The sequence below is a fragment of the Pongo abelii genome, chromosome 4, assembly GCF_028885655.2.
Source record: "Pongo abelii isolate AG06213 chromosome 4, NHGRI_mPonAbe1-v2.0_pri, whole genome shotgun sequence".
NCBI classification, from domain to species: Eukaryota; Metazoa; Chordata; class Mammalia; order Primates; family Hominidae; genus Pongo; species Pongo abelii.
In genome coordinates, this window is record NC_071989.2 from 73,927,221 (window position 1) to 73,946,932 (window position 19,712).

The window sequence follows — 19,712 nt, forward strand, 5'->3', positions numbered from 1 at the left end:
TAGAATAACTGACTGGAATAAAATCAAATGAATAATATAATCTGAGGGTCTTTCATTTTGAAAACAACTGCATGTTGAGAAAAGCTCAGAGAATTGGAGTCAGTGTTAAATCTGTTTCCATAGAAACTGTAGATGCTAAAAAATATTGAATAAAATTATGCTAAATGCATCATTACTATTACTACAACAGAATAAAAATGTTGTAATAGATCTGAAATAATCTTATCTCAGCATGTATTAGAATTGAACTCATGACAAAAGGCACTGAGAAAATTCATCACTCAAGTATCCCATAGTTTTAGAATAAACAAGCTATGAAACTTTTTCTCGGCAGGTCATCTTCTTTACTAAAGTTGAAACTTTTACATGACAGGGAAATATAACCAGAACTCTAAATAAAGTACTTTATATCAGCTGGTTCCTCACCAGTCTTTGGTTAAATTATTATTTCAGCTTCATTAGTCTTTAATTTTCGTGATCGTCTGGGCAACTGAATACTTCTACCCAAGAGTTTGAATCTGAGGCAACTGACCTAATAGATCTGAGACAAGTGACACAATGAAGTGGGGAAAGTTAATTCATTCTGCTGTCAGGATCCAGTTTCCAGGAGCACTGATGTCACTGGCAGTAGCAGCCCTAACCAGGTTTGGGCTTGTGCAGGATCTTGGATATGGGTTCCCTGGGTCATTTCTATTTTCTCACCCTTATTAGGCAGGCTTTGCTTAGATTCACTGAGCTACCTGATATCTTTCCTTTTCTGCTTAAGTTAACTAGTCAGTTTCTATTGTTTGGAATAAGAACCCTGGCTGATATAACAGTACTCAAAATCCATGTCAAACTGACTATAGTAGGGCTATATTGTGAGGTCCTTACTCAGCTAAGTTACCTACTTCCCTGCCTTGGGCTCCTGTGCAGTTCTTGGCTCCATTCCTTTTTGAAGTTTGCTAAGGCTGTTCAGAGTAATACAGTGTGCCCATCTCAAAATTTTCCTTTCTAATCATGACCTGCAATCCAAAAGGCATTATATAAAAACTTATAAATTTGACATTGGAAAAAAACTGAATGGCAAAAACCACCAAAAGCAAACTCAAAAGACACATGGAAACTTGAGGAAAAAATATTTGCACCTCATAGGACCAAAAAAGGGCAACTATCCCTATGTATATATCTCAGCAAATCATTAAGAAAAAGATCAGTAACCAACAGGAAAAAAAATGGGCAAAGATGTTCACAGAAATGGAAATAGAAATGACTCTCAAACATGTGGAGATATGCTCAGTCTTATTTAAAACAACAGGCAAAATGTACACTAAAAACTATACTGGGATTCCATTTTCACTTATCAGAATCGCAAAGATTGAAAGGTTGAAGGAAGTGTAGGGGGGCATACTCTCACACATTGCTGACAGGAGCATAAATTAGTACTATCTCTTATGGAAAGCAGGCGGACAAAACCTGTCAGAATTACAAGTGTACATACCTCTCTGACACAACAATCTCACATTTGGGAATTAGTTCTCCCAATTTATTTGCACAAATGCATACTGACTTATGTACAATGTTATACACTATAGCATTGTTTGTAATAGAGACAGAGTAGAAATAATTTAAATATCAATAGGGAACTGGCTAAATCAATTACGGTATGAAATAATGGGGATGGTCTTTAATGATGTTATGATCGCTAAGATATACTGTAAAAAGAAAAAAAGCAAGGTGCAGAACAGTGTTTATGGCATGTTGCCATTCATATTAAAAAAAAGATGATAGAGCAGGAGCACTGTCATCTCAGACAAACACCACCGCTTTAAATTCCAGCTCCCTTTCTAGCCTCATGCATTTCAAGGAAATTACTTCTCTTCTAATTATAAGCAGCCAGAAAGAACAGAAAATAACATACAGGTAAGACAGCTGGGCACAAAGGGAGGTGGGGGGAAAGTCTCTTGAGCAACTGCCAAACTTCACCCTCATACAATGGGCCCCAGTAAAATAGTGGGCCTTAATAAGCACATTCCTTTCCCTTCAGGTGCACTAGGATAGAAAAGCTAAATGCAGACTGATAGGCCTGCAGCTGCAGAAAGATGTATGGGAACAGACACACAACTCTCCCTCCCAGATAAGCACAACAAAGAGCCAGAGAAGCAGTCCAAGCCTCTGATAAACTCTCCCACCCTGAATCTTTAAAAACTCTTAGTTTGTAAGTGAGTGTGCCTCTGACCTAACTTGGCCAGAAGGCGCCTCTCAGGTTTGTTTCCTCTAAATAAATCTGTCCTGACTGGCGAGCCATCTTTTCATGTTTCTTACCTCTTTCTTTAATTCTTACAGAAGATATTAGACATACCTCTGTAAGGATATAGATTGGTTACTTGAAGAAAGAAAACTAAGTCCAGACAGAGAAGGACTTGAGTAAGAGACATGTCACTATATACCTTTTGGCAGCTTTAAAATGTGAAAGGTGATTAAATTACCCTTTCAAAAACCAATCTGGAAAATCTCCCTCAAACAAACAAACAAAACTGTAACACTAAGAAAAGTAACTGTCAAGTAAACATTATCTGACAAAAGGCAATGATTGCATTTGTAAATTCTTCAGAGAGGTTACATTGCAGACTTTCAATAAAATATTATTAATTCATGATGTCAGTCTTCATTCTTATACTTGCTAAATACTAAGGGCTTACTCTGAATCTAGTATTCTGTTAAACAACTTGGGTGATAGTGGGAGGAATCAGGTAATTGGGCTGGTCCTTTTTCTTTCAGTAACTTAAAGTAGCCACATAATTTTGAATCCAACTCAGTGCTTACCATGATGTAGAGTTGCTAAGAGGTGCTTAACAAATACTTATTGATTTGAGGTTATAAGCTTAAGAAAATACAGTCATGTTTCATTTAATGACAGGGATACATTCTGAGAAATGTGTTGTTAGGCACAACACAGAAATTTTGTCTTTGTGGCAATGTCATAGTGTACATAAACCTGGGTGATATAGCCTACTATACACCTAGGCTGTATGGTATAGCCTACTGCTCCTAAGCTACAAACTTGTACAGTATGTCACTGTATTGATACTACAGGCAGTTGTAACACAATGGTGAGTACTTGTGTATCTAAACATACCTAAACATTGAAAAGGTACAGTAAAAATAAGAGTATTATAATCTTATGGGACCACCATTGTATATGCGGTCAGTTATTGACCAAAACATCATTTTGTGGTGCATGACTATACTTCAGAAGTTGGAAACTGGCAACTTCTCTAGACCCCAGTTGCCAGCTAAGAAATACGCATGTGCGTATACACACACACTCAATTTATTTGTCAAAATTCTTCAAGCCAAACATTTGAGATCTGTGCTGTTTTTAAAACATGTAAATTACATCTTAGTAGTTAGCACAAAAGAAAAAAATTTTAAAGTTAACAGTAGGCAATGAAGAAACAGAAAATATTGAGAAAACCAAAAAGAAGGGACAAAATAAAAGGACTGAGAAAAATTGAGAGAAAGATGGAGAGTCCTCAACACTTGCTTCAGGTTGGTCAGTGGTCCGCAAAGGAATGTCATATTCGATTTAAATTTATTTTCTTGAAATTTTACATCACCTATCTTTCCAAAGGCAACAACTCAGTCACTGGGAATTTTAACAGTGATGCTTAGAACTTAATATATTTTTCCTATTGTCTATTTTGGAATTTAGGGAAGCCTGACATTTTCATTATATTAAAATATTTTCTACAATCGCTTAAATTTAAACATATACAGCTTAAGCAAGTTTTTTAGTACTAAGTAATTAGAAATTGCAATTACTTCTGTCACAGGATCCATTCTTTTCATTTTTAACTGGATTAGAGTCAATTAGATTAATTTTGTTTAGTAACAAGTTTTACATTTGGTTACTCCATTATGGTTTTAGTTACAATCTGGGAACCTATAAAAACAATTTCAATTTCTTCTGCTTTTAAAATTCAAACTGCAGCCATATTTTATAAGTGGTAATATCTATTTATATAATATATATGTTCTGCTTAAGTTGATGCAAAGCAAAATTCCAAGTATTTTATTTTTCTACCATTTATATTAAAAATTCACAGATACACTCCTTTTTTTGGGACCCCAAATACTGTACCAAAGTCAAAGTAGACAAAGCAGTAGAAATTAGACGCTTTTTTACTAAAACATTAATACTTTGTTAATTAATAAGATAATTTAAAAAATAGGCTAAATGAGTTTCTCAATGCAAGTATTCTGAAATAGCAGATGTCTTAATAGTCCATTAAAAATGCCTTCATAGTCCAGGTGTGGTGGCTCACACCTGTAATCTCAGCACTTTGGGAGGCTGAGGTGGGCGGATCACTTGAAGCCAGGAGTTCAAGACCAACCTGGGCAATATGGTGAAGCCCCATCTCTACTAAAATTCCAAAAATTAGCCAGGCGTGGTGGTGGACGCCTGTAATCCTAGCTGCTCAGGAGGCTGAGGCATGAGAATCACTTGAACCCAGGAGGCGGAGGTTGCAGTGAGCTGAAATTGCATCACTGCAGTCCAGCCTGGGTGACAGAGCGAGACTCTGTCTCCAAATAAATACATAAATAAATAAATAAAATTAAAATTTAAAAAAGCCTTCATAATCATTTGACTCCAAAAGGAGAAATAGCAAACCAAACAAAGAGCTGTTTACTGATTGAGTTTTATACTGATATGAAATGTATAAAACTCTTTAGTCTACATGCCTCACAAAGTACAATTAATCCGTGAAGAAAAAAGGTATAAGAAGAGACAGAGAGGCTGGGCACGGTGGCTCATGCCTGTAATCCCAGGAATTTGGGAGGCTGAGGCAGGTGGATCACAGGGTCAGGAGATCTAGACCATCCTGGCTAACACGGTGAAACCTGCCTCTACTAAAAATACAAAAAATTACCCAGGTATGGTGGCATGTGCCTGTAGTCCCAGTTACTTGGGAGGCTGAGGCAGAAGAATCACTTGAACCCGGGAGGCGGAGGCTGCAGTGAGCCGAGATAGTGCCACTGCACTCCAGCCTGGGCGACACAGTGAGACTCCGTCCCCCTCAAAAAAAAGAAAAAAAAATAGAAGAGACAGAGAAATTTGTTTAAGAAGAGACAGAAATTTAATTACCTAATGAAACAGAATGAAGACTGTATTAGTTTAATCTGTTTAGTACTATTTCTGCTCAGCAGCAGTTATAGTAATCAACCTTCTAATTATTCATTATTTACCTGTGATGGGTATAACTTTGAACTCGATGTTAGAGAAGCCATAGGGATGAATCCAGCCCCTACAGGGATATCCAATCTTCTGGCTTTGCTGGGCCACACTTGCATTGTACTTTTACAGCACTGTCACACCTATTATCTCAATTTTTGCTGGGTTTAAACAGTTTATCTATACCTTGCCATCCAACTTAATGGCACAATTTAACATTATTATACTCTGAAGCATTATCTTGAATTGAAAGAAGGTTAACATAACAGTGGTGTAAGTTTAAGAGAATTTTAATAAGAGCTTAAACATCACTTTTGTCCCCTTTCTTAAGTAGTATTTTCATGTATTGCTTAAAGTTTTATGAGGGCATAAACTATAGAATACACTGAAATACACTAACACTAACAATAGCTGATGAGCTTTAAAAAAAAATCACAAAAAAAATTCATAATGTTTTAAGAAAGTTTACGAGTTTGTGTCGGGCTGCATTCACAGTCGTCCTGAGCTGCATGCAGCCCACGGGAAGCGACACTATACTAGTTTATCTATGGTAATGCAACCACAGCTGTAATCCATGATAGAATGTGCCAGGTTCCATAAAAGACCCAGAGCTCTATTTAATAAGCATGAAGAAGTGGCAGGCAAGAGTTTCAGCGAAGAGATCAAGAAAGCTTCCCATAGGTAGTTACAGGCAATATAGGAGGTAATAACAAAGTAATAACAAAGGCTCGTAGGTAGGAAAGCACTTGAAAGGTTCACAGAATAATCGGCCAAGTCAGATTTTTGCAGGATTGTAGAATGCATGAGGGGAGTGGTGGAAGAAAAGAGTAGAAAGAGTGATTTGGTCATGCTTGGGAGTGTGCACTTCATTCTTGCAGAGACAGATGAGGAGATTTGGCATTTTAACACTTTAGAAGCTTAAGAAACCTTAGCCTTCAACTCCATTATGGAGACACAAAAACTGAACCTCCAAAAGGTTAAGTGGCTTGAAGAGAATTACAAAATTCACAGATAGGGGTCAAGAACTAAGTTCATGCCTCCCAGCAATGACAGGATCAGATATATGATTCAGGAAAATTATTTTAGCAGCAATGTGCAATATAGACTAGAGATAATACAAATTACCTATAGTCTAATTTAGGAATAAAGAAAAATTGGATGTAAATGAGAATTCTTCTATTACTAAGATACTATCATAATGTGTTTTAAAAATCTTATTCACTGTGATGTGCCAGACTGAAATGTTAGCTCGGCCATAGAAAAATTCCCTACCTTGGCTATAGGGCTTCAGTGAAGGAGATAATAAGAAAATAGTTTTGTGCCAACTACGTCAGTACCATACATTGCCACTTGTGCCAGTTCAACTCTTCATGGAGAGTGGTGAATCACTGACATGAATGTTGGAGGTAATTTCAACAACTGTGAACGGGAAAAGCAGTTTTTTCAAAGAAAGTAAATTTCACTGAAACCTGTGATCAAATATTATTTCTATAATAACAACTAAGATAAGATTTTCCTAAATGCCTACATTTCATTGTATTACCTACATAATGGTATACGCTTATACACAATGCTATGGAAACACAGGTGAAGCACATGATAATAAAACAGACAAGGCTGATTTTTATGTGTGGTTTGCAGAAAGCAGCCTTGTTACTTTATAATCATACCTTGTCATAATCACTAGCAGGACCACCCCAAGAAATGCCAAACTGAATCCATTAAACCTAAAATTAAAGAGCATAACATAATACTTGTCCTCCTTGATGATCACCTTGAAAAGTTTAGATTAGCCCTATTTTCCTTTAACACCCTGTCTGGATCGATCATCCAAGAAATTATCTCATGATTTTCTGTATCTGTATTTTCTAATGACACTTGCATTGTACTTTTACAGCACTGTCCCACCTATTATGTCAATTATTGCTGGGTTTAAACAGTTTATAGCTTGCCATCTAGCTTAATGGCACAATTTAACATTATTATACTTTGAAGCATTATTTTGAATTGAAAGAAAGTTAACATATCCATAACACTGGTCTAAGTTTAAGAGAATTTTAATGAGGCCTTAAAAAATCACTTTTGTCCCCTTTCTTAAGTAGCACATTTTCATGTACTGCTTAAAGTTTTATGAGGGCACAGACTATGACACTGTGTCCTCCAGCATGCCCACATCACACAGGTGCCCAAAAGGCTTGCTCAAGTAATGAATGAGCAGTGATAACAGGTCAACTTTGGGTGCAGCTGTGTGGGATAAAGATCACTAGAGCTGACTTGGCCTATCAGGATGCCTAGGCAATCTACCGTGTAGATCTACTGTGTAGATCTACTACTGTGTAGATCTTTCACTGCTGGCCTCTTAGATGTTGACCAGGCTTCAGCCACAGACCTTCCCTTCACATTCTACACACCATCTAAGCAGAGTGCTCCACTCCCATAGCCTTACCTCCTATTATGTGTGTGGATAACACCCAAATCATTGTCTTTGACTCTGACTTCTTTCCTAAGCTACAAATTATATCTCTTAACTATTTGCATTCCTATGTCTGACTAACCTCAACACAACAAGCCCCAGATTGGATGTCATCATCATCCCCTTAACCCCTGCCCTTTGTGAGGTGTTGTCATATCAGTAAATAGCCCCACCCAATTGCTTAACAGTAAAACCCAGGTAAACCTCATTTCCTCTTTTACCTACCCACATTGAATCTATCACCAACTCCTAGTGATTCTACCACCAAAAATGTATCTTCAATTTATCCGCTTCTCTCCTTACCTACTGAGACCACATCTCAGCCACACATCATCAGAACTCACCAGAATTACTCCTAACTGGTAAACTTTGTCTCCAATCTACTTTCTAGCCAGAATTATCTTTCCAAAATGTGAATCTGCTTTAAAATCCTTAAATGGCTTCCTACTATCCATAGGATAATGCCAAACCTCTTGTCATGGCCTACAGGTCCTTAAAGAGCTGGAAACTACCTTGTAAGTTATCCTATACGATGGCAAAATGAATGAAGTGCACAGTCTAGAGGAACCAGACTGACTTCTTGCTTTCCAGCTGTCTCATAATAGGCAAATTACTTGATTTCTTTGTCCCTCAGTGTCCTCATCTGTAAAATGGGAATATTAATACTCATTTCACAGTGCAGTTGGGAATATTAAATGAGATAGAATACAATGTTTGATATAGTATCCAACATATTTGACTTATAAATATTAGTCAATATTAGCTACAGTTACTATCTCTCCACTTAATTTCTCACTTAACGTCCCATTTGTATTTGAGTTCTATCCACAGAAAACATCTTTTATTCTGACATATTTGACACATAAATATTAGTCAATATTAGCTACAGTTCCTACCTCTCTACTTAATTTCTCACTTATCTCCAATCTGTATTTCAGTTCCATCCATAGAAAACATCTTTCATTTCCTCTTTTCACATATTTCCTCTTCCTTTACGTATCCAGTTCCTCCGACTGCAGTCTCCTCTCCCTTCAAGCCACCCCTCCTACAATTTAGATCGCCTCCTAAGTGCTACATCCTTTGGAAAGTCCTTCTGCCCATCCTGTATGTGTTTGGTGTCCTCACTTTGTGCTTTCTAAGGTCTTGTATTTTCCTTGCCATGGCACTTGTCCCGCTTTCTGTAAATTTCTCTCTCTTCACTGCTAAATTCTAAGTTCTGTGTGAAGCGTAACCATGTTTACCTTGCTCACCACTGTATTTTCAATGCCCAGTACCAGTGCCTGGCACACAGTAGGCTTAATAAAGAGTGTACATTTGCTCTCTCACAGCTCCAGATGTACTCCTCCGCAAACTGCAGTTAGTACAAAAGCACGGTGTTCCAATAACAGCTATCTGTAGAAGGAGGTTCAAAAAAGCTGCCACAGAACAAAGAATCTGGTCAAATAATACTGGGAAGGGCAGGTTTAAACAAAGTTAGGGCTCTGAACCATAATAATTCTCAGAATCTTTTCTATTACTAAAGTGCACTGGGAATTTCCAAGTTGGGAGGTGGGGTGGAGAAGTGTGTATTTCTGAAAATGTCTCCTGCAATCAGTGTTCTGCAGTGGCAAAGCCGGTTTGAGGAGATGCTTTCCGCTACTAGAACTTCCAAGTAAGCTGGTAATTGAGAACGAGAAAATCTTTTAAGTAATTATTCTGCAGAGTTCACCGTTTTTAGGTCAGTAACTTCTGGACATAGAATTTGAGAATTAGAAGAAATCTTATATATAATTCAACAAAGCTCCTTCTTTTTATAAGGAAACTGAGGCCCAGAAGCACAAAGCGACCAATCTATGGCCACGGAGCTGCTACATACAACAGGAAGAGCTAGGAGTAGAACCCGGACACCTGGTGGGTCCTAGCGACTTCTAAGACAAACGATGCCTCCGGTTACCTGGGTCGGCCAAGTGTTCCCACTTCAAATTTTAGTTTTAAGCCATGCCACAGTTAAGGTAGTTTTTCTTGGCCGCTTGCCCCCTTAGGCCTACAGTTACAGTCTCTCCCTCCTCCCTCCCTTCCACAATACACTTACCCTGTAATCCCAAGCAGCTAGGGCTTGGCTCCTGGGGGAAAGATACTTTCTTTCCTTCAGAGTTTATGTTTGGAGTGTAAACTTTTTCATGTAAACAAAACAAACCTGTGAATTTTAAGGCCTCCGCCTAAATCCCCATGGGCGCTGCTCCCTACACCCCGCACCCTACCCTACCCTCCCTTGCGCTCCCTTCGGAGCTCAGACGCAGAGGCCCTGTAATTGCTCCTTACCTGGGACTGCCATGACGGTGGTAAGAGGGGTCACTCGAGCCTCCGGCTTTCGAAAAGGCGCTTGCTTCCCCGCCAGCTGTGAGAACAAGGCACAGTCAAAGCGGCCTTTTTTTTCCCCCAGCGTAGCAGCACCCTCGCTAAGGTCGGGAAGGCCCTGTACGCCTCTAGCGACAGCAGAACCAGTAGATGCGGATGCAGTTTCCGGACGAGTCATATTGCAGAAGACACATGGTCCGAACCATTACTGATAGTTTTGGGGGGGGAGTTGAGTTTGATCTGCACACGCGAGTAGTGTAAACACCGCCAACACTTATGAAGTGTCCCTTCTAATATTGTAATACAAATTACATTAAGCTATAGTAACTTTACAGACTTTTCTTGTTCCCTGGAGTACATTGGAATAACCCTTCTCAGGGTTAGCGGTGCTCGGGTCCGGTAACAACATGGCGGCGTCCGTGAGGGGCTCCTTTGGGCAAGGGTAGTGTTTGGTGTCCCTGTCTTGCGTGATATTGACAAACTGAAGCTTTCTTGCACCACTCGACTTAAGGAAGAGTGTACTCGTAGGCGGACAGCTTTAGTGGCCGGCCGTCCGCTCTCATCCCCCATAAGGAGCAGAGTCCTTTGTACTGACCAGGATGAGCAACATCTACATCCAGGAGCCTCCCACGAATGGGAAGGTGAGAGCCTCATCTAGGGAACTTGGGGTCCTGGGATCCCCAAAGTGAGATTTCCCGGATTTGGGGTGGGGGATGGGTTTCGGGATCTCGTGGTAGGAAGAGACCACGAGAAGTGTTGTCTTTATTCCTGCATGTGGACAATGTTGCATCGAAACACTGCTGTTGGTACTTTTCAGGATGTACTTGAAAAAGTGGAGATTTCTCTACCTACCAGCATTCCGGTCCTATTTTATGCTTTAACCCAACTCATGCAGCCGATTTCTGGGGTCTTAGGTTTTTAAACGGACATTTTTGAGTTTGGTATATTCTTTGCTTAACTTGGAGGTCATTCATTCTCCATTTCTTCTACAATCATTAATTGAACGCCTGCGAGGCACTGGGCACTGTACTAGGCGCCGGAGATACAAAGATGGATGGGTAAGGTAGTTGTTTTCCGGGTAAAGCTTATAGTTTAGTTTGTGATACAGACAGGTAAACAAAAGCCTGTATGTCTGATAAGCGTGCTTGTGGAGAAGAGACCAGGTTGCTATTGCGGTACTGAGTAGTGAACAACTGGGGAAGTTAGGAAAAGCCTCATGGAAAAGGTATCTTTTGAGCTGGTTTTAAAACCTGAGATGACTGACAGTCAGAAAAAGTGGGAAATGGGGACTATTACCACATTAGAATGGGGAAAGGTTTCTCTGATTGATTTGATGGCTAAGGTATGCCAATTCCCATCCAAGATGTTTGTATGCTGTACAAGGCAGAAGAGTCTGTTGTGGAATAAGTGTCACCTGAATTCTTAAATTGAGACCTAGCTTATATCACATATGAAGTTTGATGATCAGCATGTTGGAGAAAATGAGATTGGAAGTATATAGTTGAATTAAGATAAGCTAAATTTACACAACATACCAATGTTTGTTACATGATTGCATTATAAATAATTTATACAGTCTTTTATTCATTGACATTTGATAATGTAATGAGAGCAATTTAAAAGCGAAACCAAAAATGCTGTAATTCCCAGCAAAAATTTAGTGGATATTTTGGGCAGATCAATTCTTTCAATTCTTTGTTTGAACTTCTCCTGGGCATTGTAGATTAGTATGTACATCCCACCCCTCACCTATCTTATTTAATATCAATGTGAAAACCCAAAATACCTACCTCCTCCTATTTCCAAATGTTTCTTGAGGGCAATATCACCCCCAGTTAATAAACACTGGTAAGAGATTGAGTAGATTTACCATCCTGCCAGACAGGGCCTTCACACTTGCTGTTCCTCTGTCTAATCAAGTGTTGACCTTAGCAAAGAGCCCTTTCTTATCTACTTTCTATGAAATAGCAAACTTCAATCATGCCTTGCATCCCAGCAGTCTCTGGCCCCCTTAACCTTTTTAGTTTTTTTCCATGGTATTTATTAATTATTTAGTATTACTGCATCCTTCCTCCTACCTTCCCCCTATAGAATGTAAGGAACATAAGGGCAGAGACAAGCATCTAGAACAGTACTTGATACATGATAGAAGGAGTTCAGATATGTATTGAATAAATGAATGGATGGATGAATTAATACTATATTTTTCTTAGTTTTTGAGAAGTATTAATTGCATCAGTGAGTTTGAGGTTATACTGCTGCTGGTCAAGGACAGACTTAATTGCTTTATTCTAAAGGAAGATTTGACATGGTCGTATAGATGAAAAGCTTTAACAAGGATACGTTCCTGAGTAGATTATTCATTCAACAAATAATGATTGAGCAAATCAATTGCCAGGCTCTATGCTAGGTTTTAGGGAGACAATGGAAAGAAAACACAGCATTGACTCAGTTGTCATGAGTTAGTTGAGTGAAGTATACATTGACTGAATAATCATGCAAATAAATGTTTAATTACAAAATGTGATAAATATTGTCTTCTGAACAGAAATGGGCTGAATGATAACATAAGGGCCCAAGTTTTCATCCAAAAACAACTTGGGACTTTTTCCAGCATAAGGCTCATCAAAGATATTAAAGCCCCTAAGTTCTGTAAGGTTAAGAGTGTGGACAAAAATTTGGTCTGTGAAGAATTTGAAGCAAATGTAATAAGTCTGTTCAATGAATGTTTATTGCCTTTACTATCTAATGGTACATTAGGTGCTGAAAGGGTACAGAGACATTCAGAGTAAATGGGACAAAATTCCTCCCTTCAAAGAACTTAGTATCAGCTTGGGAAGTAATTGATACATGATACCAGTGCTTGGTCCCTGGTTGTCCGTAAATGTTCTATGTTTTGCTGTAACCCTAGCCCTGAAGATGAGGCAAAGAAATGTAGTACTTGATAGAAAGTTTTTAAGCATAAGAGGTAATTCCCTGAAGATGAAATTTCCACATATTACGATCACTTATTCTAAATTGTGTCTGGCTTCTTCACTTAGTGTAATGTTGCTTTCAAATGATAGGGGTCTGTCTTCCTGTTGTACACACTTAGTTTTTAAATGTCTTGAAAATCAAAATGGCTTTATAAGTATATTTGCATATATATTTATAAGAAACACGATATTATCAAAGTATTAATTGGGAATTTTAAGAGAAAGAGCCAAGGAGGCCTACAAAGTAGTGATGGCCAAAGAGAATATATGGCCAGAGGAGGAAGGAGCCATATACCTTCTTTATTAATTCAGTAGCTTATTAATGAAAAGATTAAGAAACCCTGGTGAGCAAGGTGGCCCAATTATATATGCATTCTTTTTACTAAGTGTAAGTTGCCTATGGCCAAAAAACCACGTAATAATGACTATCATTTTTTGAGCACTTACTATTTGTCATTTACTTTTCTAAGCAGTCTATGTATTATAGCTCATTTTGTCCTCACAGAAATCCTAAAAGATATTATTATCCCATTTTTAGATTAGGAAATTAAGTGACAGAGATGTCAGATAGTGTGTGCAAGGTAACAAAGCTAGTAAGCAGAAGGGCCGGTATTTGAATTTGGGCATCCTGATTCCAGAGCCTGTGGAGGGAGGGATGATGTAATTAGTGTGTTCATTAGAGCAGTGGTTTCTAAACCAGTGAGTGCCTACTTCAGTAGGTGTGCAAAACCACCCATGAGCTATGGGGAGAAAATCTATATATATTTGTATTTTTTTCCTTTGTTTAAATGCATTATTTGATATATATAAAAAGATGATGGCTCGGTGCAGTGGTTTCATGCCTATAATCCCAGCACTTTGGGAGACTATGGCAGATTGCCTGAGGTCAGGAGTTCAAGACCAATCTGGCCAACAGGGTGAAACCCTGTCTCTACTAAAAAAATGCAAAAAAATTAGCCGGGCATGATGTTGTGCGCCTGTAATCCCAGCTACTCAGGAGGCTAAGGCAGGGGAATTGCTTGAACCAGGGAAGTGGAGGTTGCAGTGAACTGAGATCACGCCACTGCACTCCGGTCTGGGAGACAGAGTGAGACTCCGTCTCAAAACAAAAAAAAAAGTCCAGGTGCAGTGGCTCATACCTGTAATCCCAGCACTTTGGGAGGCTGAGGCAGGCGGATCATGAGATCAGGAGTTCGAGACCAGCCTGGCCAACATGGTGAAACCCCCGTCTCTACTAAAGATTCAAGAAATTAGCCGGGTGTGGCGGCGGGTGCCTGTAGTCCCAGCTACTCGGGAGGCTGAGGCAGGAGAATTGCTTGAACCCGGGAGGCGGAGGTTGCAGTGAGCCGAGATCGTGCCATTGCACTCCAGCCTGCACAACAGGGCGAGACTCTGTCTCAAAAAAAAAAAAAAAAATTGCATTGTGATGTAATTTTTCATAATGACTAGCTAAATAGATTTATAGACCATAGTATTTAGATTAACTAAACCAGCCATCACAAATTTCTTATTGAAGATAATATTAATAATATAAACAAGCAAGTCATAAGAACATGATAGAGCTGATACCTCAGCATGGGAAATCTGTCAAAAAAATCAGAAATTATTATGAAGACCATTGGAAATATGGATTTCTATTTATTATTTTCAATGGTGAACTTTGCCTTAAATATATATTGTGTCTTGAAATATTTACCAGTAAGAGCATAAAGTCATTGTGATTTTCAAGACATTTAAAAACTAGGTGTGTAGAACTGAAAGACCCCTATACAATTTGAAAGCAACATTATGCTAAGTAAAAGAAGCCAGACACAAAAGGCCGCATATTGTATGATTCTGATTATATGAAATGTTTAATAGGCAAATCTACACAGACAGAAAGTAGATTAGTGGCTGCCAAAGAGTAGGAGTAGGGGTAAATAGGGAGTGACTGCTTATGAGTACAGGGTTTCTTTTTGGGGTGGTGAAATGTGACTTAGTATCGATGATACTGACCTTCCATGGGAAACAGGCTCATGTTTTTGAACAGTTGTATTGCATACTCTTTACTTGAAAGAGCATTCTAAAAGATTGTGATGGTCACAAGTTATTGACAGTGATCTACTTTGCTATACTAGGGGAGAAAAAAGAAGAAGTAATACTGGAGAAATTGGTTTCCAGCTATGCCACAATGTTCAAATTTAGAGCCTAACATTCTTTTTGGTTATTTGTGGTTATAAATAAGACAATTATAAACTGTTTCCTGTGGGCCCAGCAGGGAGGGATTCTAGTTGTTGCAAAGTTTCTGGTTCTACCAAGGAGTATCTGCTGTTATGAGCTGGTGGAAAGGATATCATGGGATTCTATTTACTATAGAAGGTGGTTTTAAGACATAATATTTTAGTAAATCACAAACCAGAATTAGATTAACAATGTTCCTTTGTAAATTAGGAATAGCATGATGTTAAATGAGCAGAGAGAGTAAAAGGTAATTAAAAAGGGTCATTATAAAATTGTCTTATAATGTCACAATTTAATGGGTTCATTATTCTTTAATTTCTTAATTTGCTACACAGTTTTATTGGAATTGATGCAATGGGAAACTCAATTATAACAAATTTGCATTATTGGGGTTTTGTCATGTTTTGTTTTATTTTGAGACAGGGTCTTGCTCTGTCATCCAGGCTTGAATATAGTGGCATGATCATAGCTCACTATTACTTCAGATTCCCAGGCTCAAACGATCCTCCCATCTCAGCCTCCCAAATAGCATGGAACACCACCATGCCTGACTAATTAAAACAAATTTTCTTAAAGACAGGATCTCTCTGTGTTGCCGAAGCTGTTCTTGAACTCCTAGCCTCAAGTGAACTTCTCACTTTAGGTATTACCGTTTTCTAAATGAATGAAGTTTTTTTCTGTGATTAAAAAAGATATATGCTATTTTTTTCTTAAATCCCAAACTTTTTCTGAAATGGTATTTTGAAAGATCTAAATGTACAATGAGTTGTAGTGAATATTTGACATTTTGTTGAGTATATCAACAAAAGCCAAACACAATTTTTAATATTTCTTTTAAAATTGAAAACTCACTAGTGATTTCTACAAGACAAATAGTTATTCAACTGATTATTAAGCAAAATAATAATTTAATAAAATGTAATATTCTTTTTACAGGTTTTATTGAAAACTACAGCTGGAGATATTGACATAGAGTTGTGGTCCAAAGAAGCTCCTAAAGCTTGCAGAAATTTTATCCAACTTTGTTTGGAAGGTAAATTATAACTGTTGACTTTTATTCTACTGGAGAAATTCTTGTTAATTTAAAAATAAACTGCAGTGTCTTCTTCACAACATTGAACACTAGTGTTAAATAGTGGTCATGAGTGACAGGTGTTGCTATGAGGATATGGTATTGAGCTGGGTGTCAGGAAGTAGAGATAAGAGATAAAAACTACCCAAAATAAATTTGAATACTTTTAACAGAGCAATTTATCTCAACAAATAATACTGTGATCCTCTTTGGTCTTCTTTGCTATCTTACGCTTCTTTCTTTCATTCTCTAAATTTGGGTATTCCCTAAGATTGCCTCTAGTTCTCTATTGTCATTACTCTCTAGTTGTTACTTCAATCCAAATGACTACCACATTTAGAACTTCAGTCATTTCTTCTCTTCCTAGTACTAATTTACATATCTAATTGCCTAGTGGACTTTTCAACTGGAGCCTTCCATTGTTAGCTATAACAAAACCAGTGTAAAACCAAATTTACCAATTTCTTCCCCAGTCTGCCTTTCACCTGTATAACTGTAATTGCCTCTTGCCTGCTCCCCTTCCTGTCTTTCATCTTTAATTTCTTTTGTCTCTTACTTGTTTATATGGTATTTGAATCCTCAGGCAGCTTGGCTTCCTAGCTATCCAACTTTCTATCTCATTGCACTAACCACATGGTTTTAGTTGGACATTATTTCCTAGGCATTTCCTTCCCGTTTCCACTTTCATACATATCCTCATACTAGTTTCCCTTTTTTTTGGTATGCTTTTCCTTCCCTTTTTTACTGTTTAAGTCTACCCATTTTTAAATGTCTGTTCAAAATTCTAGTTTCTCCACACAGCCTTCCAGCTAGCATCCAGTGATATTATTATCAATGTCTCTAGTTTTTTTAGATTTGAGTCATAAAGTAACTATTTTTCTTTTTTTAAAATGCTGCAGAATTATACATCCACTTAAGTGTTTTTCCCTGTAGAGTATTCTCTTAGGGAAGTAAACCTTCCATTTTTAGAGCTTTTTGTTGGCTTCTAGAATATCTTACATGTGGTTTGGAATATCTCCAGTGGTGGCAAATCATTGTTCTTCTAAGTTATATTTGATTTTTAGAGACAGTTTTATTCAAGGTATCAGAAAACAACATTTTGGGTCAGAAGCAAGGTGTGAAAGAGAATCCAGTAGTATGGTATGATGAGATCTCTCTAAATAGACAAACATAATTATCAGGTGAAGATTTAAGAAATGAAAAATACCCAGATACCACCCCCTCTCCAAAAGACAGAGGTGGGGAGGAGTGGAACGAGAGAGAGAGAGAGAGAAAGGACACCTGCAAAGACCATTATTAATAATTGCTATGGCAGGCAGGAAGGAAATAGAGTCAGGTAGGTAGTTCAGTCAGAGAGGCCTCACATATCTATTAACCAAGTTGAGAAACACAGGAGACATGGAAAAGTCGGACTTGTTTCTGGTAAGAAGTTTTGAAGATTCAAAAGCTCAAGTTTTACAGAAGGAGAGTAAAATTACAAAAACATTAGAAAGAATGAATGGTAAATTGCAATCCATGACCAGGTGAATGGAAGAAGCAGAAAACATCTGGATACAATGTGACAGTGAAGAAGAAATGAGGTTCTTAAGTTGGGCGATGATAAAACTCAATTATTACAACAAACAGTTATTCCCCTATTTATAATAATGCAAGGAGAAAGAAGAAAGAATAGAAAAATAATTTTAAAAATAACCAGAACAATTATCTTAATCAAATTCACCAATCCTCTTAATTGAATAGAGATAGAATTATTATTGGAAAGGCTAACATGAAGCCTAAGAGGACTGATTTAAACAAGGATACTCCTAAATGAGTTAAGTCAAGGTTTCAAAAATATAATCCAGAAGACCCCATTTTAGTTCTTTGCTTCTATGATTTAGACAAGTCATAATGTTTCTAGATCTTGAAACACTCATATTAATTTTTTTAAAGCATAGTTTCCAGAATTTAAAAGCAAATGAATAAAAACGTGAACAAGAGCGCAGTCTCAGATATGGCCTTCAACTAAAATGATGTTCATAGCCAAAGGATGGTTTATAGCCTTTAAAAAACCAAAAGATCTATATTATACAGACTTAATCTTAGATTTTTGGTCTTTGCAGCATAGTTAGGTGGACATTTAAAATGAGTGGAACTTTTAAAAACTTATCAATTAAAAAATAGGGCAAAAAAGATATAAAGGAATGAAAGGGAAGCTTATTAGCTTTGATAATTTCATTAGTTCCTCCAGTGTGAGGAAGGAGTATAATTTTATGTTTGTTTCATAGACAAGTGGGGAGCAGAGGGAGAAGTGGATAAGAAAATCAAAATATTTAATACATTGTGTAACTACTAATCTCTTCACCTTTATTTCACATCATTCTTGTCTCATCATGGTCCACACTTCATTGCTTATCTTTTATTCTTTAATAATAGTTTACTAATTCTTTAGAGTGACAAATATAAGCATAAATATGCTACAAGTTAAAAGAAATTTCTTTACAAAACTAAAATATTTGTTTAAAAAAATACCAGAGAGGCTGCAGTAAATAGTGCAGACTGGTCGCAAGATGAGTGTTAGATAAAAAGTTATTAATGATAATATTTACATAGTTAAACACAAAACAGGATTCTAGAAGAAGAAACGTATAACTACTTTAAAGTGCAAATAGAAATTCCTCTATGAACTTGGGCAAGAAATATAATTAGTCAAAATATATGATAATGCCCATATATTATTGTAGCCAGAAATAGAAACCATGTGACAAATACTAGAATGACAGCAATCAAATAGGAACTTTGTTTCATATTTAAGATACATTTAGGTATCTTTTTTCAATAGTGGAGAACATTCAGGAGGATATTATGAACATGCATAATGAAATAATAAAGCTTTTTCAAAATACTTGTGATGATGCATAAAAATTTAAGAAAATCAAATAAACATTGCAAGCAGCAAAATATATTATACAGTATTATAAACTATAAATACAACTATAAATGCCTAGTTCAATAGTGATTACTAATAAATTACAAAGAAGTAGATATGGAATAGTAGATATGGAAGATTTGTGGACATTGGAAATTCCAGCTATGTTAGAATACAAAGTTGTAGTGTAGAGAGTATAGAAAATTTTTACTCATTTATATATAGTATAATAATTTCATGCATTCAACAGGAATATAACTAGGAAAATCATAAAGAAAATCTTAAAAAGCCAGCATTGCTGAAATACTTAATGGGAAATAGGAAAAAGAAAATGGTGAAATTCTAAAATTTGAAAACACAAGTAATAAAGACCTCCTTCATGTCGTTTTTCCGTCACAGGTAACATATATCTGGGTCTTATGGATCTTGCTTCATAAGTAGTTCTTGAATCTGTATATCTCAAGATAAGCCATAGTTATGTAATGACTCTCAGGACAGTAGTTGCTTGCTTG

At 37.2% G+C, this 19,712-nt stretch overlaps 2 protein-coding genes across 5 annotated transcripts in view; one reads left to right on the plus strand and one right to left on the minus strand.

Annotated features, from left to right (window-relative positions):
* SREK1IP1 (SREK1 interacting protein 1) overlaps nt 1–10,203 on the minus strand; it is a 50,519-nt gene extending 40,316 nt beyond the window's left edge. For both annotated transcript variants that reach the window (XM_009240744.4, XM_054556406.2), the window contains exon 1: nt 9,990–10,203. In XM_009240744.4, the coding sequence (XP_009239019.3) occupies nt 9,990–10,203 (214 nt within the window). The remainder of the gene's footprint in view (nt 1–9,989) is intronic.
* Nucleotides 10,204–10,432: 229 nt separating this feature from the next.
* CWC27 (CWC27 spliceosome associated cyclophilin) overlaps nt 10,433–19,712 on the plus strand; it is a 255,598-nt gene continuing 246,318 nt past the window's right edge. For 2 of the 3 annotated variants that reach the window (XM_054555097.2, XM_054555098.2), the window contains exons 1-2: nt 10,452–10,666; nt 16,157–16,253. In XM_054555097.2, the coding sequence (XP_054411072.2) occupies nt 10,625–10,666; nt 16,157–16,253 (139 nt within the window). In that variant the 5' untranslated portion in view covers nt 10,452–10,624. 3 annotated transcript variants of the gene reach the window in all.